The 26,240-nt window shown below is 40.0% G+C and overlaps 1 protein-coding gene across 1 annotated transcript; it reads left to right on the top strand.

Annotated features, from left to right (window-relative positions):
- The first annotated feature begins 7,483 nt into the window (after positions 1-7,483).
- On the top strand, positions 7,484-17,915 carry stk17al (serine/threonine kinase 17a like). The gene is made up of 7 exons (XM_015040843.1): positions 7,484-7,894; positions 11,020-11,232; positions 14,562-14,706; positions 15,259-15,385; positions 15,490-15,538; positions 16,125-16,304; positions 17,129-17,915. The coding sequence occupies exons 1-7, from the start codon at positions 7,800-7,802 to the stop codon at positions 17,409-17,411; spliced, it is 1,092 nt and encodes a 363-aa protein (XP_014896329.1). The 5' UTR covers positions 7,484-7,799; the 3' UTR covers positions 17,412-17,915.
- The last annotated feature ends 8,325 nt before the right edge of the window (positions 17,916-26,240 follow it).

Here is a 26,240-nt window from a genome sequence, read left to right as displayed (position 1 = left end):
TAGAAAAATGTTTGCACGTTTTCTTTTCTTGACAGATTTAAGCAATATAAAATGAGTTTAGGTTAAAACAAAGCAGTTAGAAATCACCTGTTTTTTTTATATGTATTACTTTAGATCATTTATAAGAAAATAAATAGTTTTTACTTAAAGATATTCAGTGAGTATCTTAAAAGGTAAAGAAAAAAATCTAGTCATGCTTGTTGATCTGTCACCGTGACTACGCAAACAAACACAGAGGCAGCATGGTTCACCAGGTAATCATTAGCACAAAGGCGACCTTTGACCCCTGCCGTGGCTCAGATGGCATTTGATCACGTCTACCTGCTGTCAGCTGAGTCACTGATCCGTTTCGTCCATCCTCCAATTTCCCCTTTTTGTGGAGGCGAGAAACCAACTGGGGTTTTGGTAAAAAGAAAACAATGAATTCAAAGTCAAAAAAAAAAAAAAAGGCCCATATGGTTTGCTGACATAGTGTGTCTCCATCTGTCCTGTCCAGTAGCTGCGTTGGGGGGGGGGATGCTATATAACAGGAAACAAACAGAACACAAGAAATAATCAGGAAATTCCCTCATTAAGAGTCTGCCTCAACACACAACGCTGTGACATCATAAAATGACTCCCTGCTGCAAGCATCTTGTGTTTTATCCTCTGGTCTTTGTGACAGTAGCTCCATCAGACATGTGAAGAATCACAGGGGATTTGGTCAGTCATCATCCCCTTTGTTATTTGCCCTTTTCACAACTGGTTTCTCTTTATTACAAGGCACGCATGACCATATTTCTTAATCCTCACCCTGCAAATCTTTCTACTTCTCAAGCGCACTGCTCCGATTGAAAGACTTTTTTTTTTTTTTTCCATTTCTCTCCTGACTCAGACATTCCAAACGGATTTCTCGGCTTCCAAGCGTCTCCTCTGTTTCCGTTTCTCATCTTACTCCTGGCAGCTGGCATGTCTTCTTTTATCGCCCCTGCACATTCGTGGTGATTACATTTTCCCTTTTCCGCACTGTATGGTTTACTCCAGCAATCTGCATTTCAAAAAAAAAAAAAAAGAAAAGCGCAGAGCAAGATTTAATCTGGTGTTGAAGCAACGAAAAAATATATCAAGCTTATGATTGCTCATTTTTAACAACTCAGACAACAGTAATTTGTCTGTGCAATCAGCTCTTTGAGATAAAGCTTTGATGGATGACCACTAGTAGATAGTATGTTAAATTATTTTGCTAAAATATTCCAAAATCTTGGCGTTACTACCTTCAGATGGTATCCAACTCAAAATTAGGCCGCGAAGAAGCGTGCACAGTGAACTGAAAAGGCTTAGTTGTCTTTTTTGCAGGATTTAACGAGACAATACCACAGCAGTTCGAAGAAGGCTGTGAATAACAGCTGAGAAAACCCTTTCGGTTTCCAAGTCGGTCTGTCTGTGCGCTGTCTGGCCGTAGCTAAGCTTGACTGAATCTGTTAATATCACACACCCACAACGGCCGTTAGGGTAGCGCATCTTCCAAATGTGCATTGTAATGTTTTTGCACAAACTGGACGCATACTGTTCTTCTGAGCTGGCATTGCTAAAAATTTCAGTAAAGCTTTAATTCTGATTTATTATGCATGCAAGCACTCTCTTTATGGAGTATAAATATAAAAAAAAAAAAAATCGCAGAAGCAGGTGTGAGAAAAACTAGATTTACAAACTCTTTCTGTGTGGGAGGTCACGCTACCAGGAAGAGAGGCAGGATGTGGCAAACGTCTTCTCTGCTGCATCTACCTGACTACGGTTTTCATCTTCTATGTTTCTCATTCCTCTGTTCCTGTGCTGCTGCTGCTGCTGCTCATTTGCACCAGCCCACGCAGAGCACACCCTGCGCACCAGCAAAACAAAATCATGTTCTGCAACTCGTGGAAAAAAAAAATTCAAAAGAAAAAAAAAAAAGAAAATCAGTTTTGCTTCCAAGATTTCCACTAGTCTTTAGAGTGACATTGTAAACAACGATTATCCTGAACATTGAGTTTTCCTCATTGGGTTTTTAAAAGTGATAAGATGAACTAAAAGAAGAAGCATATGTTTCTTCTGTGCAGAGTTTTGCTCTCAGGTATTCGTCAATGTGCTACGTTCGAGATTTAATAGAGGATATCAAAAAGATTTGAAAAACAATAATTATCTCTGCAGAAATCAGGGTGATAAAACAAAAGCTTACATTTAAGGCAAACAGAGCACCTTGTAAGTTCCCCATGAGATCCCTGTGGAGGATTTTGTGTATATATGCATGTGTGTGTGTGTGTGTGTGTGTGTATGGCTGCATACTGAGGAAAACGGGCCTTGGTGTTTACATACAGTAACCAAATGATGTGATGGGAGGCTTTACGTTGAGGATTCTCAAAGAGGCCACACACGGCCTCCCCTTCAGCTCTGTTTGCTTAGTTCTCCTCAGCTCACAAACAGGGCGATCAGCGCCGGAGCTGTTCTGAGGCCTTATTTTTATCGCTCCTTCTGAGTTTTTGACTGTGTTGCCAAAAGGATTAGGAGTTTGCCTGCTAATACCACTCGGGCGTCAGCCTCGCACGTCATCCCGCTGTCCTGCAGAGAATGACTTCTTGATCGTGTGTCTGGGCGACGGCTACTCGCTCTTTTATTAGCCACTGACGTTGACCTGAAGAATCAGGAAGAAGGGGCAAAAAATGACTGTTTTTGTAATAAGTACCTGAGTCAATCTTCGTATAGTCTTGTACATTATAAAGGTGCATGCTCTTTCCATTCAGACTTTAGTCCCTTATATGCTGAGGTCACAGTGAACAGAATAGCGATTACACCAGCATGTAAGGAAAGCCTAAAAGCTGTTACCTTGCTGCACAAATTACTTACAGAGTCAACGAAAGCATGACATCACACTTTCTGAATTTCATTACAGGCCGCTCTTGCCCTCAGCTGAAAAATATACAAACTACTCATTTACCTAAATTAGTGTCTGCCATTGCAGGAGCGCAAACAGTTAGTTACAGGCATCAGCTGCATGTTAATTACAAATTGCACAACTTACAACTGTGTTGCAACCCTGCATGGGGCTTCAGAGTACACTGGAAACACCTATACATCTAGGTGAGATTACAAAGTAGCCATTCAGAGACAGAAGCCTGTCATTAGGTGGGATCCTCTTTGTGCAAAAACAATGCTTTGCTGCTAAGAAGCATAAACACAGAATTTAGACAGCCAACAATCATTCCCGGTGCAGTCTTGAAGATGTGGTCTGTAAGGCCTCACCAACTAGACACATTTCCCTAAGAAAGCTTGAAGCTTTTATCAGCAGCCATCAGGCTTTCTCATTCAAAAGTCAAACCAAACATGGAAAACAATCACAAAGCGGTAGAAGGTACACAGAGGTATTTTGAGAACGGGGAAGGATTTAGCTTTCATTTCCGAAACTGTCTCCACAAAACAACATATTTCAGATAATGGACATAACATGGGACACAACCTTACATATTTACAGAAACCTCCTCATGCTGTATCATTGTCCAATGTTTTTTTTATTTATTCATTTGTGTTGAAAAAAATGTGATTTAATTCAAGTTAACCTAGAAAACTACACTTCTTTTACAAATTTAACAAAATATATCAACAAAAATGTGAGTTTTGACACCTTATCATGAGGTCAGTCCTATCCCCTTCAATCCAAATTGCTTTATCTCATCGTTTCTTTGTAGCTCTCTACCAGTTTCTGACTTAAATCTGAGGAAAGACTGACCAACTGCTCACTTTTATTTGTGGGACCTTTCAGTATTTTTTTTTTTTTTTTTGCATAAAAAATCCATTTCAAGTCACCATGGACCATCCCAGTAATATCTGGTTCTGGTACCTGACTCAGCCTCTAGGAGTTTCTTTTCTTCATACTCGACCTCTCCTTGGTGGACCGACAGGTATGTCTTTAATTGCTGTCAAGTTGCAATATTTATATGTTAGAGTGTCTGGTCAAACTCTGGACCTAAATTGGACTAAACTGCTGTGTCGTGTTCTTAAACAAGCCATCCTGTGTGGCTGAATGAAAAAAAAGAATGGGCCAAAATTCCTCCACCGCGATGGAAAAGTCTGACTACAAACGTTTGATGGCAGCTGATACCAGGAGTGGTGACTCAACCAGTTTATTTTTTTCTATTTTTTATTTTAATCTACTTTGATAATCAATATTTGACATTGACAACACATAATGGGCTGAATTGGGAGAAGAAAAGTCTTGGGGGTTATCATATTAGGATATCTTGATAAAGCTGTGGAGGTCTTGTAGCGGCTTCATCAAAGAACAAGATTAAATATTTAACAGAACTGTGTCAAAATGGCAAAAGAGAAAAAGGCTTGGGTAACAAGAGCTGGTCTTTTTGCTGACTGTGAAAAGAACCAAGCAAGAGAAAAGACGCCTTTCAACAAGCAGACAAAAATCTGTCAGCGTCCCCGTGACAGGTTTACCAAAGGGAATGATGAAATGCCTAAAAGTTTATATTTAGCCCACAGGTCACTTTTTCCAACTTTAGCCAGAACCTTTTGTTTACTTGACAATCTGTTACCTTCGCAATTGTCTTTAGCAGCTCTATGCATGTTTATTCTGCACGACAAAATCGACTTCATGTATCTGATTGCAAAAAAAAAAAAAAAAACTGTTATGTAAGGAATGATTTATAAATTACAAAAATGAGTCAGATATTGCAACAATATGCTACCCTTGTTTGCTTCACAGAAAACTGTTAAAAAATTTGAGGGACAGATTGTTGAAAACTGGACACAACTGGATGTTCTGAAAGAGCGATGATCACAAACACATGCAAACTGGCTTTGGAAAGGAAAAAACATCAAAGTTCTGGAATATCCCCCATGACTCCTCTTTTTACAAATTTGTAAGGTGTGCTTAAAGCTGAATCTGTGCCATTTGCGATAGACCAGATGATTCCCAGCCAAAATCAAGCTTCAAGGACCTACAAGAGGGTTTAAATAGGAAGAGTTATCCAGATATGTCTGGAGCTGTATGCAAGTATTCAAGCTTTTATTTATTTATAATTTTGACCCTCTGTGAATTCAAGAAAAAGTACAATAAATTGTTTTTCTTAATTAAAGGTATGTGCTAAATAATCATTCCATTCAAAGAACAGATGCATGAATAAAAGTCAAATGTCAAAATTAAGTTGACATTCATGACAATGATGGGCGTGTAGATTTCTCACCACACCTGCACATACTTTATATTTATCAGGTTGACTGTACAACAACCTGAAACTCTAAAAAAACAACTGATAGTAAGTTTATCATAGCAACTGATAACATGATTAATACATTGTTCCTGTTGTGATCAGATTGTGGAAAGTAGCTGAGTGAAACTCCCTTACAATAATTCTACTCAAAACTGGGACATAAGTCATTTATCACTCTATTAGTAACCTATTTAAAAAGCGCTTTAACGACCAAACTAAAATGCTAATTTATTGCTCAGGTCTTGTAAAAAGTCTGAACTACATTTTTGGACCTCCTTCACAACAACGCCTATTTGTTCCAAAGATTTTTTTTTTTTTTTGCCCTTCTCAAGTCATGACTGAAGGTTTTCATATTTATGCTAGCTAAACTTCAGGCTGGCAGGCTAATTCACTGGTATGTGTTTTTATTATTCCTCTGGGGTCAGGTAGAGCTCCTTCACCAACATGGCTCCTCTGAACTCCAAGCTGGGTTTTAATGGAAGGCCCTGCATGAGAGAAAGGGTCAAGCCTACACAGTAGGCTCAATCAAACATAAGGTAGCAATTTGTGGAGGTGGAACAGACCTTGTGAGCTTTCTTTCTCTAGATGGTAAGGTTTTGGTCTGGCCTGAGGTATTGCCACTCTCTCAATAGTTTGCATTTTAATCAGCTGCTATTTATGGCAACAAACTTAGCTTTCGTTTGATAAGATTGAACAAATCCTGCTCTGTCTGCGAGATAACAGCTATGAGGCGCATGTGACCAACCACTCGCTAAGCGCGCAGCCGCAGGCTGTATAACCAGCACAGAGAAACCTGTTATGCAGGGATCTTGTCTTTTTAAATCTCTGTTCCCTTCTATGTTTGGTGAGAACAAGAAATAATTTGTTCAACGATAATAAATGTGATGGTTCAGGGGTTGTACCAGGATATCCAGTCGAATAAAGCAAGAAGCTTATGATTGTTTCAAGCATGAAGAAAAAAAAAAACATATCGAAATAAAAAAAAAAAACAGGGATTTGTTGCCCATAAGGTTTTGCAGCCCAGACATTGGTCAGTGAAGCATTTCGGTTTCAGACTTGTCTCTTGAGGACTTGTGTCAATAAACACCAAGTCATCCTCACATCGTCACTCTTTGCGATCCATGAATACCAAGCACGCTTACTTGATTCGGTTGTATGTGAAACTGTTATATAAGCAACAACAGGAACATCCGAGCATTATGTCTTCACCTTTTCCAATCATGCCAGAGTGCATTAAAAAAAGTTGCTTGGTGGGATGCCATGAATTCCTATTTGATGACATGCAGGTTCAATGAGCAGACAAACAACTCTCCCACAGATTAGAAAAATGCTGCACGGGGAACTTTTGTACCTTCGGGCCATCTTTCAATCCGAGATAGAGTAGGGTGTGGGAAAAAGAGTCTCACCTAAGATGATGTCAAACCGAAAGTAAGCAGTGAGAAAGGAAAACACATACCAACGACAACACACACGAAATTTATTTCATGTTTAGAGATTTTTAGAATGTTTTTATCTTTGTTATAGATAAAAACTGAGTGCTCAGCCAGGACTGATGAGGTGAACACATAATATGTGAAAGTAGGTTAAAGCAGCACAAAAACATAGTACCAACATTCAGGAAATTCAGGCAACAGTTAACGAAGGGCTACAAAATTGGACAACTACTTATTGAAAAAAATTTTCCCTGGTTCAACGAGCCCCAGTTTCAGATGTAATATTAAAAATAATAAGGTCATAATTTGCTGTATGCAACCCCATCTGATGCAGGAGTTGGAACTATGTCACAAACATCAAATCAATTCAAACTGCACTCCAATGACCTTCAGAGTCACCAGATCAGCTCAATAAAGAACCGTTAGGATATGGTGGCTGAACAGGAGAGTCACACCAGGGATGTCTGCAGCAAATGTATCATGCTGTCATGTAAGAACCACTGCTCAAAAGAGTCAAACTTCTGAGCAGTGTTTCAGAGAAACTAATCTATGCCACAGTGAATGTAGCCAAAATTGAGTCACTTTTGAAAAGCTGTAAAAGAGGGACACTTTAATCTAGCTAAACTAAAGACAAATTTAAACTGATGTTATCTTCAGTTTAGTTTTAGTTTATGTAGCAATTACAATAAACCAAACAGTAAAAAGAAGGGCCTTAAGTCAGTTTACCTGAATCAATAAACACCTTGCCTCCATTCGCCAGCTGACTCTACGGTCCGCCCAGCTTAACTAGTCATTGGCTTTGCACTGCGGCGCGTCAGAACAGGGGCTGGTTCCTAACGAGACGTTTGTTTCCCTATGTTATAGTAGCAGCCAGACTTAGTTCACAGACACAGTGAAATACTCATGTCAGCAGCATCTACTCGGCTGGGACGCGTTCAGCCTGGATAGCCTCCCGGTGTTTTCACAATTATTTCTCTGGCTTAAGCCCACTCATTTTTTTTTTGTTTTTTTTTTTTATTATGCGAGTTATTAGTTGAGCTGAACCGAAAATCGTGTTTTTTTTTCCCTTCACGTTTGTTGTGGAAAGGAGAGTGTTTATTTCCAAGGAGCGACTTCGGCGCCAAACTCAGCAGCGATGAACAAGAACGGGATTATGACCGAAATCCACACGAAGATAAGAAAAGAGCCGTTCTCTACCACTTACGAGCTGGTGGGCAAAGAACTGGGCAGGTGAGTTGCTTTTGTTGCGTATTTTTGAACACCTCGGCGGCGAAAATCCGTCAGCTGACTCTCTGGCAGTGTTTCCTCAGGGGTCAGAGTTTGCAACAATGCATCGATAATCGAAAATCATGTAAACGTTTTAGATTTACTCTCTGCACGTGCTTGGAAAGCGCGTTAATTGGACAGTTATTGTGCCGCATTCAGTCTCGTGAGGTAGCATTGGCACCGGGGGCTCGCGCACTGCTAAAGCGCTTTAGTGGATCTCTGCTTAAAATTTTCGAACAGATTATTGTTGTTATTGAATATTTTAGATGCCTTGTGAGGTAGAATGAACTTAAAGGGTTACACCAACCCTCCTCCAGATGTCAGCGCTGCTGTCGGCATTAGAAGGACATTACTTATGAATTCACTGCATCACTTTGAGTGTTTGACTCTTCAGCTGTTGCAGTATGCCCACGTTTGTGGTTGAATATTGTGGTTGTAAAAGTTTCAATTTCTTGAGCTGGGCATCAGATTTATACTACATAATTGTTGTCACGGTAAATAACAGTTTCATGCAATAAGATAATCCCAAAAACAGAAATTATTGATTTTAGTGCAGATTTAAGATATGTTCTTGACAGTTTACACTTCCTGTTTCTATCAAGCTTTCATTAAATAACCTTTTTTTGTCTCTCATCCTTATGCCTATCTTTCAAGCTTAATGCAAGATTCATGTTTGCTTCAGTTAAAATTTGTTTAATGTAGATCTGAAGAACGTATATATATATATATATTTTTATTTCAATATCTTTGTGAGGAATATAACATTATCAAAGGACTGCTTACAGTATTTAGGGGGATATAAAATTTCAGATCCCTGTCATTCAATTTGAAAATACATACTTGATAGACTTATCCTGTTCTTTATCAAAATCCTAGTCCCCGGTGTATTGGCAGAGTTACTGTGCTAATAAAGAGATTTAAGAGGCAATTTGGTTAATAATTTATATCATAATCACAATTTTCAGCGTTATTATTGCAACTTCATGTTGTGTACCTTCCCTTCAGACTGTTTGTACTCTGATTGCTAGGATTGGGCCAGTTTTGCTTTCAGACTCTCTGATAACTGTGACACCAGCCGCTGCTGGCCTCAGGTTGCCCATGAGGTACAGATTAGAGAAGCCTCTAAAACTCCTTCCGCTTCTCATGGTTTCAACCTGACAGCATCCTGAGATCAGGCCCCATAATCGCATTAGGTGAAGGAATGTATGCGGACGCACAGCAGGAAATCAAGTGTAAAGTCTGTACATTAATTTGTTCACCATATTAGAGAGAGGTGGTGTCTGTTTCAATATTTCCACACTTGCCTTCCTTGAACCGTGTCCAGTTGAAGAAACCATACGGCTCGGTGGCTTTTCTTTCAAGCGTCATCGTCTTGCTTTGCATTATTAGATTTAGTCAAAACCAGGAACTGGAACTGCTCTTCTGCATAGGAAACGGGCATCTACAAGCTGCAAGAGCTGTCATTTCATATCTGACATGAGTCAGTGACCTGCTGAGGGAGACAAAGCACAGACGCAACAGGAAGCTGATTTCTCAATCAAATTACCTAAATCTCTCAAGTGGAAGAAGGGAAATTAGTTTTGTGTCACTATAAAGCTGATGATGGATAACAAATGTTTTTTAACAGATTCTGTTGGAAGATAAACCTAAAACTTCCTAACGGTTTCCTTTACATAATGGCAACTTTAAATGTCAGGGTTTAAAAATTCCTCATGCGTTTGCAAAAAAATTAAAATACAATGAGTGAAGCAAAGCTTCTGCTCGAAATATTACCAAAATGTTCTGTGCTTCTGAAACATGACTGTGAACATAGCCAGCTGGAAGATGGCCTTGTTTGGTGACCTCTGACCTGCTGTCAACCTTTGAAAAGGTCTCCTGTTGCTCTTTTATGTTTCCACTTGTCACTTCTTTTCACTCCATATGTAGTTCCCAGCCCACAGATCTGAACTTGGCTAATTAAGTGTAAAGAGGCTGTGACGGCTTTCGTCTTTTTCACGCCGAACGGTGACACATCACCATTCTGTGTGCCTGGTTAACTACACAAGAGATGAAGAGTGTGGGCCTCCCAGCAGCCCGGAGAGGAGCCAAAACAGAGCTAAACCAGAAGAGCTGCTGTTTTTGGTCAGGCGCATAGTGGTCTTGGGTTAAAAACTGTGTGGGAATTTGTCTGAAACCATGCTGACGGGTGTTTTCATTTATATTCAGTCCTGCTCTTCAGCTTTTCACATTCAACTCTGTTTTCCCAGAGACTCAGAGTTCTTCCTTGGACATAGATGTTTACAGTGTAGTGTCCACTTTTTTGCATGCTTATAACACTCCAACAGACCTAGAGCAAATTACCCACTGTCTGACCAGGGTCAGGTGGGTGGTCCTGGTCTGGAGGCTGCTGTTTTTAGCTGACTGGTCAGCTTTTGTATGACTTGTCAAAGGAGAATCAGTGTCTCGCTAAGGGTCTGGGTGGAGGCATCAACACTAATCCATTTGTCTCCGCTGCTGTCAGCTGGGAAGAAAGGGAAGTGGACAAGGCCTTATTATCAGCGTGGGAGGGGACGGCGGGCAATTTTGTCGGTTTGACACTTGGTGGCAATTTTGCACACATCGGACATCCTGCCGCAGCCATGGGTGACCCTTAGTACCTTCTTTGACTTTGTGTGCTGAAAAAGTTATCTCAGAATTTCATTTTATCATCATTCAGTTGGGCGTTTTCTGTTTTTATTATTTGGATTTCCAGCAACTCGATTGTTGCATCTTCGTTGTGCTTATACACTTATCAGGCCCTTGCCCACTTTCAGCAGCACTTGCCAAAAGTTTCAGGCTTATCTGCCTCTTGTCAGACCCCTCTGAAGACTAAAGGCGAGGGAGGAGAATAAGAAAATTCAACTGAACATCTGATTCCACCCTCTAGCAGAGCACTACGGCATTCAAATGATGCTTCTGAACAGCCTTATCTTTGTGTCATTCCATAACAGTTCCTTTTGTCATGCATATATTCATAACCTGCTTCATCAGAAACAATCACTCATTGTCATTTGTCTGTCTCTTCGCTAATCACTCCCTTCATATCTCCCCTTTTTTTTTTTGGTTCCCAGGGGAAAATTTGCTGTGGTGAAGAAATGCACTGAGAAGGCAACGGGAAAGCAGTACGCTGCCAAGTTTCTGCGAAAGAGACGAAAGGGAGCAGACTGCCGCATGGACATCTTCAACGAGATAGCAGTGCTGGAGCTGGCCAAGGCCAACCCATATGTGGTGGGACTGCACGAGGTCTACGAAACCAACTCCGAAATTATCCTCGTTCTGGAATGGTAAGTCAGCACTTTTAAACTGTCTGAAAAAAAAAAAATGCATGCTCTACTTAAGTGTTTTTGTTTGCAAACAAAGTCGGCCATCCTTGTTCCACTGCTGATGAGATGGATGCTGTAGTAATTTTCTCAATAATTCATCATTTCGGAAAAGTTCCAATGTAATGATGTGGCTTCTCATCACTTAAGATCAGAAAATCTCTTAATCGTTGGACAACAAAAGCATCCTTTGTCTGGTTGCTCACCCGGTTTCTAGTTGATGTGAAAGATTTTCTTTTTTAGTTGATCTTTACGTCAGAGCACATTTTGTCATGCAACATCCTGTGCTTTGCATGGGCATAGCTTCTGGGTTTTCTTATGAATAGAGACGTGTGTCTAATGCGCAGCCTTGAGTTATTGTTGCATACAGTCTGCCTTATATGGAAATTTTCTCTCTGTGGTTATTCGCTCTTCCTGCTTTACCGTCTCAGGTTCTTGCTGTGGCAGATGACAGGAACTGTCACTTTAAATGCTAATGTTGCATGTAGAGTTCTGTGAGTAAATGACTTATTGAACCACAGATTACTCATTGAAAATGTGCTGATCAGTGCTTAAGGCAGTGTTCTGCCATTGACTACACATGGAAACTAGCCAGACATTGTCACTAAAACAGAGGAATCCTCTTGGCTGTCTGGTTGTTGACTGCTATGATTGAGTGATGTAAGACGTAAATGTCCCTTGGCTGCTACAATAACATTGTGCAATTAGAATTCAGGAAGGCTGCTTAGTGGACGAATTACCTCATTAGAGATGGCTAACGTACCTTTTTACTGTACTGCTCAGTGACCAAACTGAAGACCTCACTGGTCATCCCCATCCCAGACTTGAAATGCTTCTGCAGAACAAAAGCTGCTCTGTGGCAGCATTTCACTACTTGAATCAAGTGTGAAAGGGGAAGTAGCACCACAGCTCAACTCCCCATGCCTGCAGAGAAAACATAACAGTAGGCCAGTCAGCATGGGTCCTCAGTTACCCTTACAGCACACGAACAATATCGTAATACTCAGCAGCAGGGCTTTTAAATGTCAGACACCACCGCCTTCCTTGCACACGAGGCGTCAAACTTGATGTAACACTAAAGGTGAAACCCATAAACCAGTTCGAAGCTGCATCTCTGAAGTGTCAAACCTCGTTTTCAAGAATTGCAAACCATTTTCCATTTCCTGTGGCTTTAAATGTAAGTGTCAAGCGAGGCTCCCAAAAGCAGCACAAAGCCCCATGCTTGTTTTAGATGTTGTGCATGCACTTGTGCACACGTCACAGCCGCAACCACATCCGTGCCAATGACAAAGAAATGGCAAAGGCTGATTTCTGATAACCTGAAAATGCAAGCTTCGATGTGTCTGTTCCAAAGAAACCTGCAGCAAGATGATGACACATTTTACAGATTGTCACTTTGATGACAAATGAGTTCTCAAGGGTACTTTTAGCCGGTAGATCTCCCAGTCATTGTGACGTAGCTTTTCATTTCCTTTACTTGTTGTGCACATGCCTAAAACTGTATCATGAGGTTTTGTTTTGCTTTTTTCAAATCATACACACTTAAAATAATTATAGTAACTTAAAGATGTAAAATATACATTGCTTCAGTCTCTTATTTCTTACAAAGTAAATCCTTTTATGTTTCCTTTAAATGGTCTCCTGTTTTGTGGAGGGGGAGGGGGGGGGTTCCTTAATGTCAGTATAACACCGACCTCACTGGATTTGAACTGAACCATTACCGACACAAACTATTGTCCAGGAAAGTCATCCAACTGTAAGGTTATCCTTGGTGACACTGGTTGGCAGGGTGCTGACGTAAACGAGTGCCCAAGCTCGGTGGTCTGGTCTGCCAACATTGGATTTGATCAAATGGCTTCTGCTGCAGATTAATAACAGAGTTTGTTTTTTTTTTCTTAACAAAGACAATGCCTTATTTTCCTCTGTCTCTGTACCTCACCTTTGAAACTGACTTCAGGCCGAGTCTGTGTGCTTTGCCACTGAGTCACTTTTGCTCCCAAAACAACATCGAGTACGTTTAATGCCTTTCTTGGAAAGAAGGAAAACAAAGCGTTCTTGGTTAAAACATGTTGTCTCTATTGAATTTAAGCAAAACAGACTTTATCAAGATAGCAGCTTCCTAGATGGTTCTCTGCTGACAGCTTTATGAAGGCAGTGAAGCACTTTGTCCTTTCAGGCGCTTAGCTGTTTGAACAGACTTTGGAAGTGCTTGCAGGAGAAATTAACGTTGACAGTTTTAAGTTTAGTTTTGGAAACTGTGACTCGGGAAGAAAAAGGGTTTTCTTCTTGCCACTGAAGTCAAAAATATTCAGTGGATTTGAAGCACGAAGACTGGAATTGCATCCAGTTAGTGTAGAAATGAAAAAAAAAAAAAGTCAGAATAAACAGTTTAGCTGCTTTGAGAACCTTCATTATTTATGGAGGTAGGATGCTTGTTGATACAGTTAAAATCAACAAACAGTTTATGAATGGCCATGACATGTTATTTTACAAAATTTGTTAAAAGTAGAGGCCTAGAAAGAGACGAGAAAATGATGGTTATGTAACATTGTGCCCAGGGCTTGCTCCCAAAGCTTTCCCTCTGAGGATGAAAAGTATGTGTGCCTTCTAAAGCCCAAGCACATGGTTGTAGTTTCTTTCTTTTTTTTTTTTTTTTTTTTTTTTTTTTTTGGGAGGGGAGACCTTTTAGCTCGAGGCTCTGATTTGACTGATCTTGGGCATCTAACATAAATCCACTATGTCTCCACTCTACTTAACTGTGTTGCACAAGAACACCAAGAGCCGTCAGGAATCGGACAATTTCTGCCTCGAAAACTTTGAGTCCAAAATTATTTATTTAACAAACAAGTCAGCAATTTTGCAGGCTGAGGTTACACCTACCCTCTCTTTGTGACTTCATACAGGTTTAACATAATTTCCTTTTGTATTCACAAATGTTCTAGGCTTTGATTAGTTTTGCATTGTTGGCCTCTGCTTCTTCCTCCTATTTTACTAAACTCAATAGGTATATATCGGGCTGTAATAGATCTTATCACAGCCTCTTACCTCATGTAACATTCTTATCTCAATCATTTTTTTCTAAGAGTAGGAAGGCACACTCACAGGCAGGATGCCTAAAATGTTATTGATTTATGTCCGGCCCTCCTGTATGTGTAGATGTGGTCAAACTTTGATCTTTAAAACCAAAGTACAGCAATGAATGTATCTTTTGCAGAAATGTAGGTTTCTATATGTTGCTGGTAACTGATGTGATTAATTTATTCCAATGTCTCCATCTTGTGCTGTCGCTGCAGTGCTGCAGGTGGGGAGATCTTTGACCAGTGCGTGGCCGACAACGACGAAGCCTTCACAGAGAAAGACGTGATACGACTAGCCAAGCAGATCCTGAATGGAGTCGCCTTCCTGCATCGAAACAACGTTGTCCATCTGGATCTGAAAGTAAGGACACAATTTCTAGGACAGGGGAGGACAAATTATGCCCTTGAGGCACACAGTGATAAAGAGGGTTTTTCTGTTATGCAACCAGAGCTCATTCGGTGCATAGTGACTGTTCCTGTGAGGAATGAGTTCAGTGATTTTAACATAGCTATTATGTTCAGTTCAATGCATTCTGTTGTAACAATGTGTTCAACCGCTTTCTGGTTTCTTCTTACAAAACCACACATTCATTGAACTTTACCACTTGCCCACCCCCAGAAGTAGACTCAGTTGCGTTCACACTTTGATTTTTTTCCAACCTCTAAACAAGCCTGGTGGTGAAGCCAAGAGGAACCCGATAGGCTCAGTGAATGATCTGAGATCAGAACAGCAACCTGTAAGCTAATGAACTACACCTTAATCTTGTCAGGAGTGTCTAGCCAGAATACCTTGAATTCATTCACACGGACAGCTGATGACGCCGGCTGTAAGAGCTCAGGCCACTTCAAGTGTGTATATATAGTCATTATGTAACAGAACTTTGCCTAATCTTTGTGTGTGTTTTCTCTCCAGCCCCAGAACATCTTGTTGACCAGCGCCAGACCCCTGGGGGATATTCGTATTGTGGACTTTGGCTTGTCCAGAAGGATGGACAAGATCGCAGAGGTCAGGGAGATTCTGGGTACCCCAGAATATGTTGGTGAGTTCTGGTTTCAGCTTTTAAATTATCAGATTCACATGTATCTTTTCACATTTGAGGGCTCATAATTCATGACTAATTGGGTCTGTGCTTCTAATTTTCAGCACCAGAAATCCTGAACTATGAACCCATCAGCATTGCTACGGACATGTGGTAAGGGTGCTACTTTGCTATTTGTTTTAATACAGTAGAATATATACATCACTGATTCAACATGAATAAAATAATTAGAACATTTTCAGGCTTGCAAGTCAAAGAGGTAATAGTCATTCAATTAGGGTTTGTAGGTTATTAGCCTTCGAAGGCTGAAGGTTTGAAACCCATGCCATACAACAACTGGATTTTGATACAAAATGACATACCTATTAGATAATTGGTTGAAGAATAAAGGCTAAATGTCCAAGCTTAAAGTTGGAAAAATCATTAGAATAATTGTAAAATCCAATATTGCTGCCTTGTACATAAAACTTTGTAAAAATGGTCACAAAATAGTTTTATTTGCACTTTTAGCAGTTTGTTGTTTTGATGTTTTAAAATGTGGGAAAATAAGTTGGCAATAGTGTTTAGTTTGGATGTCATTTGGCAAATTCTTCTGCGTTTGTTATCAACTTGGAGCAGGATCATGGTTAAGATCATGGCTCAAAGGAAGTCAGGCAGATTGTAGTCATTGTGAATTGTGTGAAACCATCCAAGAAGACACCTTTGCCCCATAACATCCTCCTTCCTCTCTCTGTTCCAGGAGTATTGGGGTCCTGATCTACGTCATGCTGACGGGCGAGTCTCCATTTCTGGGTGATGACAAGCAGGAGACATTCCTCAACATTTCCCAAGTCAATGTAGATTATTCCCAGGACACGTTTGAAGGGATCTCCTCCCTGGCAGTTGACTTTATCAAGTCCTTATTGGTGAAAAACCCCAGGTGAGGATTTTATTTGGAAACAATTTACTTTTTTCATATGTATGAGTGTGTTTTATTCCTTCACTTTAGACATCCAGTACTGTTGGTCTGGCTTCCTTGAATTGAGTGTGTCAGATTTGCTCTGCAGCAAAATAAGAATCGAAAATATTCCTCGGTTGTGCAATTGACTTAAAGATGAAGTTAATCGGATACTTTGAGCTAAATCAATAATCTGCTTCTATCTGCATCACCTTAAATGGATTTTCACACCAAGGAAGTGAGTCACGTTCGCAACCAGCGGAACTACATGCGTGTGGTTACATGATTCACGTTACTGTTACACGAAGCCATTTCCTCTTTCTGCTAATTCTAACTTCAAACTTGCTTCATTTACAGAAAAATGTTCATTTTATTGATTTGGACACAAAATTAACAGCCTTGCAAGTCTGTTTGAAAAAAAAAAAAAAAAAGTTCTGATTAACCTCACTTCTACCCTAATTAGACTCCTCCAGTGAAGAGGCCTTCATTTGCAGCTATAATTTGTCTGTCTCACGGCCAAAGCCGCAATCTCGAGTCAGTATCATTTAATTGCAACAGATTAGCGGTTGCAATGGGGGGGAATGCAAGTTTTTCTTATGATTTTGGGTCTTAATGAGACAAAGGCAACAACATTTTTTAGAGCTGAAAGTACTGTTTATGTGGTTTTGCGAAACCAGTGATGAAAAGGAACATACCCGACGTCTGAGAGAATTGATTGAATTCGGAAGACCCGGGCCATCAAATGATTATACAAACTGTTTGGGAATTTCCACTCATCCACAGTGTTATTGTGTTTGTGTGCACAGGAAGAGAGCCACGGCAGAAGAATGTCTCAATCACCCCTGGCTGAACCCCCTCTCCCCCTCCCACCCGCACCTCCACGCGATGTCGGCCTCCTCGCTCGACGAGCCCGAGATGAGCCAGTCGGAATCGGAGCCCGAGAGCCCGGCTCCTTCCCCGGAGCTGGCCTTTGAGTCGTTCCTTATATGCCCGGTTCAAGGCGAGCTGAAGACGGGCCGCCACGCCTTCTCCTTCAGCGAGCCGCCTTTCCGCACGCGGTCCGAAATAAAGCAGGAGCTGATATGCTGACCCGAGTTTCACTTGCGGTGAGAGACGAGACGGATCCAAACTGAACGGAGCAGAGGCTGAGGAGCCGGGGGGCCGCGCTCTGCAACTGCTTTACGCCTGGCTGCCTTTACTGCTGTGATGTCTTTAAGCTGAACTGTTTGTGGCTTCATACCTCTGCCTGTTTTTGTGCGACTGCGCTTTTGAACGGATTTGGAAAAACTGTGCAGCAGGAGAAGCGTTTGAGGACGGACAAAGCAGGAAAAAGAAGAAGCGGGAGATGACGCACGAGGACCTTGTTGCATGACTGCACTGCTGCCTTAAGAGTGACAGAACTGAACTCGGCTGCACACTGTCCCCTGCACTGGTTTCGTTTGACCTATCCAGCCTGTTGGACTGGGTTGCAGTACTATCGTTCTTCGCGCATCAGAATAATTTATCCCTCTGACTTGTAAATAATTTCTCTGTAATCCTTTGAAGACGGTGAAGAACTGAAACCTGGTTCTATTAAAAAAAAAAAAAAAAAAAGGAAATGCAACAGAGGGCAGCACCTATGCTGAAGCCAGACATTAAATACTGTTTTTTTATGTTTATTTATGTTTGACTCATATTGCCTCAGCCCCTTAATATTCAAGCCACATAAATGCCTGAGATTAAGGCTGATATAGTAGCATTCTTATTTTTTAAGACAATCTTGAGCACTTTTTTATTTTGTTTGTTTAATTAAAGGCTCATGAAGCATAATCCACTGTTGCACAGTGTACTGTACAAATGAACTATTTTTCGCCACGTGACCTGAATATAATGTGCCATGTATTTTTTTTTTTTTTTTTTTTTTTTCTCAGCCACTCTTGTTAAATTCAGTTCAACCTTATATTTTTGGCTTTTGCACAGGTTGCACAAAATATTTTGTACCCCCATAGAAGGTTGCTTCTAGATTCATGCTTTTTGTCCAAGAACGAGGAAACCATAGAAGTCTGAGAGCATCCGCCTGATTATTTAATTTGTTATAAAAAAAATAAAAAAAAAATCTTAACAACACAACCTGTGATTCCTGCCTTCAGATTTTTTGGGAGCAGAGAAATCGGAAAGCATTTCTCAAAACTAAGAAAGTACTAAAATGTATATTGTGAGCTGTGAGAATTAATCTGAAAAAGAAACAATTTTCTACCACTTGTCAACGTTTAGCATCGATACGATATTCCTTTTTGTACAGCAACGGATTCATTCCTGTTTTCTGCTCTTGAATTTCAGAAAGGTTTGCACTTGTCCTTGCGGACATAATGTTAATATAAATACATGTTTGTTTATGGCATGCATTGCAAAATGTACTAAGAAAAAAAGAAAATACATGTCCTTTTGTACCAAACACTGTTGTCGTATTCTTATTAAAATAGAACTACATTTAATTTTCAATTAACTAAAGATTTGAAGCACCTTGTTTGTACAGGACAGGGGTCATCGACCTTTACAATTCAGAGCCGTTTTTTCCTCTTGCTTCTACATTATATTTATCTTGAGTTGTAAAAACTACTTGACCCCCTTTGATTAAACGTAGCTTATCAAGTTTTATATGTGTAATATAACATTTAATTGTTTTCCGGTTAAAGGCCAATACCTTCTTTTTTTTTATGTCTTGGAACAGTGAACTTTTGCATATATATATATATATATATATTTCCTTGAATTAGACATTCGACACAACTAGCATACGGTCTTGACGCCAAACATTACAACATTATAAGAACTCTTTGTAGTGAGAATAGAGCAAAATTGCATAGAGAGGCAATGGCCAGGCTAGGATAACTCTAAAATGTCTAATGCATTTGAAAACTTGGTATTAGACTTTTTGTTACTTCTGTATCAAAATAATACTCAGTTCGCTTTGTATTAATTAGCCCAGCCTATTGAGAACCAATCTGGAGGGACTAAAGAGACACGTGCACATCCACAGCTTCAGGTCAGAGACCTGTTAGGCAGCGTAGGACATTTTCTATAGTGCCAAAATAAGTGAGCACAGCACCGATGTCATCGGAAAGAAGAAAAAAGGTGTAAATGTCTGTAACTTGATCAGAACAGATCTCTTATAAAAAGTCTCACTTTTCTTGTTTCCGGGTTCTCTAACTTAGATGAAACACGAAAATACAAGCAGAGATCTGCGCGAGTGCAGGAAAACATGTCATCACACATTTCACTAGATCACACAACATAACTGAAGGGGGGGTTTATGCACACAAGCACCAGAGATATGCTATAAAATACCTCAGTTTGCACTCCTTTGATAATTAATAAAAAATTAAGATAAATAAGTAAGTAAACATCCTTTTATCAGGTGATTGAAATCAAAATCTGTGCTGCTTTTCAGTACATTTTCCAACAAACATAACTGTGTGAGGTTTGGACTAACATCAGCTTAAATCCTTCCTTGCTACTTTGGCATCACTGCTTGTGCTATCGGAAACAAAATGATGATAAATTCTTTGAAAGGGGAAGGGAAAAACTCAAATTCTCAGACTTTTTAGCTAACACCTACTATCTAAATGTCCTGTTTCCATCTGATGCTTCTATTTAATTGCAAAGGAAAAATGTCTGGAGGAGGCTCCCAACACATATATTTATGAAGTTTTTAACCATCCTGACATGATTTTACAAGGAAACAAGAGAAAATCTTCCTACCGGAATGCACTTTTATAGAACACGTGATTGTGAGCGTAAAGCACCTTCACATTTATTAGCACCTCTGGCAAAGGTGTGTTAAAAACTATCCAAAACATTTTAATTTCAGTAGCACAATCTTACACTGAGCATTTTTAGAGAAGCAGCACCTTTAACTCGAGTGCTATTTTTACAGAGGAAGAAATGGCCACACTAAAAATGTGACACAACAACCGGTGAATAAATGTTACTGACGCAGCTTCAGATTCTGTTTCTTTTTAAAGAATGATCAAAACATTCAAGTTTCCTGGATCTTTCAGACTCTCGTCAAAACAGTAAAGGCAAGAGAGCATGCCGTCTAGCATGCAGATGCACGTTGCAGTTTGTAATTCGAGATAAGGCTGAAAGAAAACATTTACTCACCAAAACTCAGTCTATGGTTAAAAAAAATGTAAAGAACAAGTCAAAACAACTGGAACTGTGATCTTCGAGTCTAAGCGGAGAGTTAATCTTGCCACCTCAATGGTAAAAGAAGGAGAGAGATTAATCTAGGACTCCAGAAAACTGCATTAGATTTTTCTGGTGGAGAAAATGTCCTTAAGAAAGTGGAATTTCATTAAAGATTTTATACACATCTTCACCAATGGGGAAGATGTTGTAGATTTCGGTCTGTTTGGCCTTTTGACTGCTTTAACTGAGTCAAAAAAAGTCTTCTGGACAAAAAAATGCTAAATGATCTTTTGGTGTTCTGAGATAAGTTTCTCCTCATTCTGCTCTTTTGGGCGCGTAAGCAGAAACTAAATCATCCCAAGAGATTTGCGTCAAATCTCTTGCAGGAATTCAACCTTATTTTGATCTTAAACACGGGAAGCTCCAATAAACACACAAAAAAACTGCAATAATATGCTGCATGCTACATGAACTAGTCATTGTTCTAGCATAGACTTTATTTAAACTGATGGGCTAATCTTTTTATGTGTGTGTCTCAGTTTGCCTTCCAGTGTGTGTTTGACTCTTACTGCTGAAAGACAAGGGAGATCTCAACCCCGAACACACAGCTCTGGCCGGCTTTGCTCGTAAAGCATCTGTTTTTCGAGTCAACATACCTATTTACAGAATCTGAGTATCACAGAGGGGGAAAAAAAAAGTGCTCTCTTGGGCCAGACTTCCATAAATATCCAACAGCTTCTCTGAACAGGAAATGCCAGCATCCTTTAAAGAGGAAGCCGCAGTAATACTTAGGTAGCAAAGTTTCTTTCTCTTTCATGCTTACTCGTGTCAGGTTAAACAATATCAGAGCCCGAATTCTTGCTTTAATGTGCTCTTCCTCCTGTTTTCGGCTCTGAGCCGCTTCAGCGGTGCTGCAGCCAATAAGGAGAAAGTCGAACTTCCTGCAGGGTCCTAATCTGGTGGCTCTTTGCTGGATGGGCTGCTTCCACTGAAGAAAATCCTGCTGCTGCATGGAGCTGAGGAATGCCAGAAATGTTCATAACTGGCCTCCTTTCTTCTTCTTCTTCTTCTTTTTTTTTTAAACTGTGTCCTTTATGCCTTCCTTCCCCCCACATCCATGTGAGGTTTGTTTTCTCAGCAGCAGATGGTATTGTTTCCATGCTGCATCCACACACAAACAGATGCGGTTACAGAAGAGGCTCATTTAGCCACTCTTTCTTAGAAAACTCAGATATTAGATGACCAATAGAAAATGATTTATAACAGATGTAGCCACAGTTTGTCTGGTACTTGCGTGTGCAGCAAAAGTCTGGGTTTGTGATATATATAAAAAAAAAAAAAAAACTTGGAGATTCAACAAATCCCACTATGCGTTTCAACCAGATATGCTGCTTTAGTCAGATTCTTTGGATTAAAATTAAAAGTCGCAGCTGAAGTCTGTGTTGTTTTAAAGTGACATTGATGTAAGATACTAAAAACTCCAGTAGTCTGACTTGAGTCAAGACAACATTAATAAATAGAGATTATTCCCATATTATATGAAGTATTAAAAGTAAAGCTTTCTTGTTTTATTTCATACTAACTGCACCTACTAGGGTTGATCTGGGTGAAGCTCTTACATAACAGTTCCATGTCAGGTATCATCATATCTGTAATCAAACATTTGTTTATGTAAATCTCTTTCCTTCGTCATAGTCAAATAATAAAACACATCTGGGTGGATGATAAGAAGGAGGAATCATTTTAAAACGCTTTAGGAAAAAGAAAGAGCATTGCTAAAACTTTATTTTACATGCACTGTGACAAAGAATAAAATAGAATATGACTTAATTTTTTTATTTTATTTTTTTTTACCAAGTGTTAGGAATGGCTATGCACATCTGTCGTGATCTTTGGTGTAGCTCTGCCTCCTCCAATATTCTCTGTAACTTCCTCTATGTACACATGAGGACAAAACGCGTTCCGGAGAGTCAATTTGGTTATATTAAAGATACACGACGTTGTCAACATTTCAAATGGATGTCAGTTTTCTCAGAAATCCGATCATGATCCTATTTTATTTTTCATTACCGTAAACATAGTGAGCCCAGATCCATGTAGGCCTTTTTTTTTTTCCCCCTAAGTCCTGGTTCAGGTTTTCACCGTACATCTGCCCTACTTGCTATATCTCAAGCTTAGTCACATTATCTCTAGATCGCTTTCTGTGCACCGGTTTTCTTGGTAACTTCCCTTGCATCTTGCATGATGGGAAATTCCTTTACACCCGTGTTCCTGCATGGTGATGTTGTCACTACAGGGAGGATTTTAATCACAAAGTATTAAGAAAACAAGTGTGTTTTCTCTAACGATGGCTCCTTATTTTCTTTTCTACTACCTGCCTAATAACTACTTCATTAAATCACAAATTTAAATGTAAAAGCTAGTGTGATTTCTACGAATTGATTTATTCACTACTGCAATTCAGGATGTAAAATGGAATTTTTACAAAGAAATTATCCGTTTTTTATTAATACTAGTCAGCCAAGAAACCATATTTAAACTGTCAAACCAAGTCTTGGGCGACATTTCACTGTTGTTAATCTAAAGGCTTAGACTCAGACTTTTTAAGCACTAAAAATAATTGGTATTACTGCAGTAACATCAGAACTGAAGTGATGATGACAAGTCTCCAGCTCAAATTAAGGGTTGTGTAATCAAGAAGAAAAAAAAGTCAAGACAAATGTTGAACAATAGGGCGTAGCTTAATGTTACGGATCAGCAATTCAAACATTTGAAGGGTGTGTCGGGAACAAACCCGGCTGAGGAGACGTATCAAGCCAAACACATCATCATTTATCATGTTCACATGAGGCATTGGCAGTCTAGTTCTCAGATGCATTCAAATCAGCGACGGCAATGAGTACTTTCAAAAATTCAAAATGTTCTCTTCTGATAAACTCTGTGCAGCTACAAAAGCCTGATATGAACGGCTGCTATAAATTGATATGTAGAATAAATGTTTATTGCTTATCGGAAGCAGAAAGATTTCATATTGCAGGTGTAAAGTTGTTTTCTTAAAGAGGCAAGAAATGTGAGGAACAGAACAGAAATGTTGGAGGATTAAACGTGTTGTGTTCCCTTCATTTTTACAACCTGTCTTTGCCGCATAGTTCAATCCCCGGAGTAAGTAAGCCGTCTCCATTCTTCACCACTGAAAGAAGAGACGACACACCTTGGCAAACCATTTGGATTTCTGTCTTAATAGATGCCAATTCAAAGCCGTCGTGCTTCATACAATCAGTACAAGATATACGGTTTTGAGAAACATCTTCTTCCAAAAGGTTAAGTTGTTCCAGGAAAGTGTATGTTACTTACTTTACTAATCTGCTTCAAAAGGCAACAACAGGTTTCAGAGTTATTTCTGTTCAGAATATCAGAATTTGCTAGATTCCTTGCGTAAATACTCTTGAAATTTAGAGAAAGTTTAATGATTGTTTGCTGTTGGGGTTAAAGGGTACGAGCCGATATGGATGCCAGCAGAATCTTAGGATCAAAACACGGAAAAACAGTCCAGACGTCACCTGACAATGTGCGCTGGACTCAAATTCTTCAAGTATTTCACAGAAACGAGGCCGACTGTGACGAATCAGACCCCGCTTGAAATTCTTCATGTTTAATTTCAGGAAGTCGACCAGGACAAAAGGAGAGAGAACATTTCTTTCACGTGTCCCCAGCAGTGCTTGCAAAAAGAAAAAAAGACGGGGAAGGAGAAACTTTCCAGCCGGGGCTGAAACACCCGTAACCGCTGGTAATGCCTTTCTTATGGTGGCGCATTTCATAGCAGCGAGGGAGGCAGAATCCTTTGGTTAGACAGAGCTATTTATTCCCTCCTTGGAAACGGATGAAGAACAATAAAAGCATTCTAAACAAAGAGTAGCCCAACCTGATGCTACTGCCTGCTTTCCCTCCCATCTGCGGCGGCAGCGCTCCCCTCAGCATGGGGGCCACTTCTCGCTCACAAGACGTTCAGAAAACCACACAACTGGCCCGCTCGGCTCCAGGAGAACTTTTCAACTCGAAAGCTGGAAAAGAAACCAAACCATAACAAGAGACGCCGCTAAGTTATTCCACTGAAGGCTCGTTTTCAGCTAAGAGAAGGCAATAACATCACTGCCAGTTCCGCCGTTTGGACCCGCTGCTTCCAGTCCACGTGCGTGCCCACTCGTGTTTGCTTAAACTCGAGCTGTAAACACACTTGACCGAGGACCCACGGTGAACCTGAAGTGGTAACAAACCTGGGAGGTGGTCCAGGTTTCAGGCTGACAGGAATCGAAGTCTGGCGGTTTGGATCTTTGGGGCTCTTTCCCAACCCGCAGCACTCTCTATGTTTACTACTATTGTGGATTAGGGAGTTTGGAGTGAAAACACACAAACTCAAGTACCTCCTTGTGAGAGATAAAAAAATGTAGTATTTACTGGCAAATTTGTACCATCTTCAGTATTTTATTGCTCATGAGTCAATTTACTGTCCTGAGAGAGCACCACGCCTGGTTGCTTGGATGACACAAAACTGCTAAATAAGATAAGACATGTGAACTTTACTGTCATTTATGCTAAACACGTAGCTGAACAAAACTGTCTCCATGCTCAGGGTACAAGATGTAAAAGACAGCGCACTCAAAAACGACACACAGGCATTGCCCACATTACAAACTACTGTAGATGTAAAACCAGTGAATAAATTAAGCATGTAAAAGAGCAAAGACTTTAGAGAAAATAGTTATCAAAGTAGTTAACAGTCCATGTGAGGTCGAGGCATTTAAACCCATGTGATTAGACAGTCTGCGTATGAAACGTGTGTACAGGACATACAGTTATGTAAGAGAGTTTGGTATCCTGATGGCCTGGAGGAAGAAGCTCCTGCTAAACCTGATTGTTCTGCCGTGCGCTTTTCCAGAGGGCAGAAGTTCAAACAACCCATCTGCAGGGTGTGTGAGATCCAGAGTCATAACTGTCTCAAATCATTTTTCAGCAACTGAACAGCTGCCTCGCTACGAGCAACCTTTATCCGTGGCAAAGGTTGCTCACTCTCATTGCACTTTCTCTTGTCCAGTTGTGCTCATTGTGATTTTATCTGCTAGTTGGACACAATGCAACGCAGTCGTGCTCCAACACAAATTGTTCCAAAATTAATATTTACATTTATATTTAAAATGTGCTGTATGCATTTCAGTTTTGTACATCCAGGTCAGGTTTTTATATTACCACAGATTTCCATCTAAATTTAGGATTTTTCGTTTCCCTGTTACAGCAAAGCATGGCTCGTTTCTAACAGGCACAGGAAGTTAAATGTCGATAAAAAAAAAGTTATGTCTGAAAACTGGACTGCATATGCGCATTTTTTCCTGCCCCTTTACATGTGTGAAGTGCCTTCTCAACAGATTCTCATACTTTCACATAAAATCTCAAATTCATTGACGTTTGTGGCTGTAGACTTGTAATATGAGGAAACATTTAAAAGGTATAAATAATTTTGCAAGGAGTAGAAAAATATTTTAAACAAAGAAAAAAATGCAAACATGACTTCCGCTGTCAGACATTGTCACTTCAGTGGAATAAGCTGACAGGAATATCTCAGTATTTTTTTTTTTTTTTTTGTTGAAGTCAGGAGCAATTGAACAGATCAGTCTGCTGTCACATCATTTTTACGCAATTACCATTTGCCTGTTTTTTTTTTTTTGGCTTCTTCTCCCTTTTCTTTTCGAGTTA

The sequence above is a fragment of the Poecilia latipinna genome, unplaced genomic scaffold (assembly GCF_001443285.1).
Source record: "Poecilia latipinna isolate Pla-1442-1.1 unplaced genomic scaffold, P_latipinna-1.0 Scaffold531, whole genome shotgun sequence".
Classification (NCBI taxonomy): Eukaryota; Metazoa; Chordata; class Actinopteri; order Cyprinodontiformes; family Poeciliidae; genus Poecilia; species Poecilia latipinna.
This window is presented reverse-complemented; position numbering and strand designations above follow the sequence as displayed.

What these genes read in the sequence shown, in the direction of transcription:
- stk17al (XM_015040843.1), top strand. Translation starts at nt 7,800, where the DNA reads ATGAACAAGAACGGGATTATGACCGAAATCCACACGAAGATAAGAAAA. An exon ending in GTGGGCAAAGAACTGGGCAG is followed by an intron (nt 7,895 to 11,019) that starts GTGAGTTGCTTT and finishes TTTGGTTCCCAG; the next exon opens with GGGAAAATTTGCTGTGGTGA. An exon ending in GGGTACCCCAGAATATGTTG is followed by an intron (nt 15,386 to 15,489) that starts GTGAGTTCTGGT and finishes TCTAATTTTCAG; the next exon opens with CACCAGAAATCCTGAACTAT.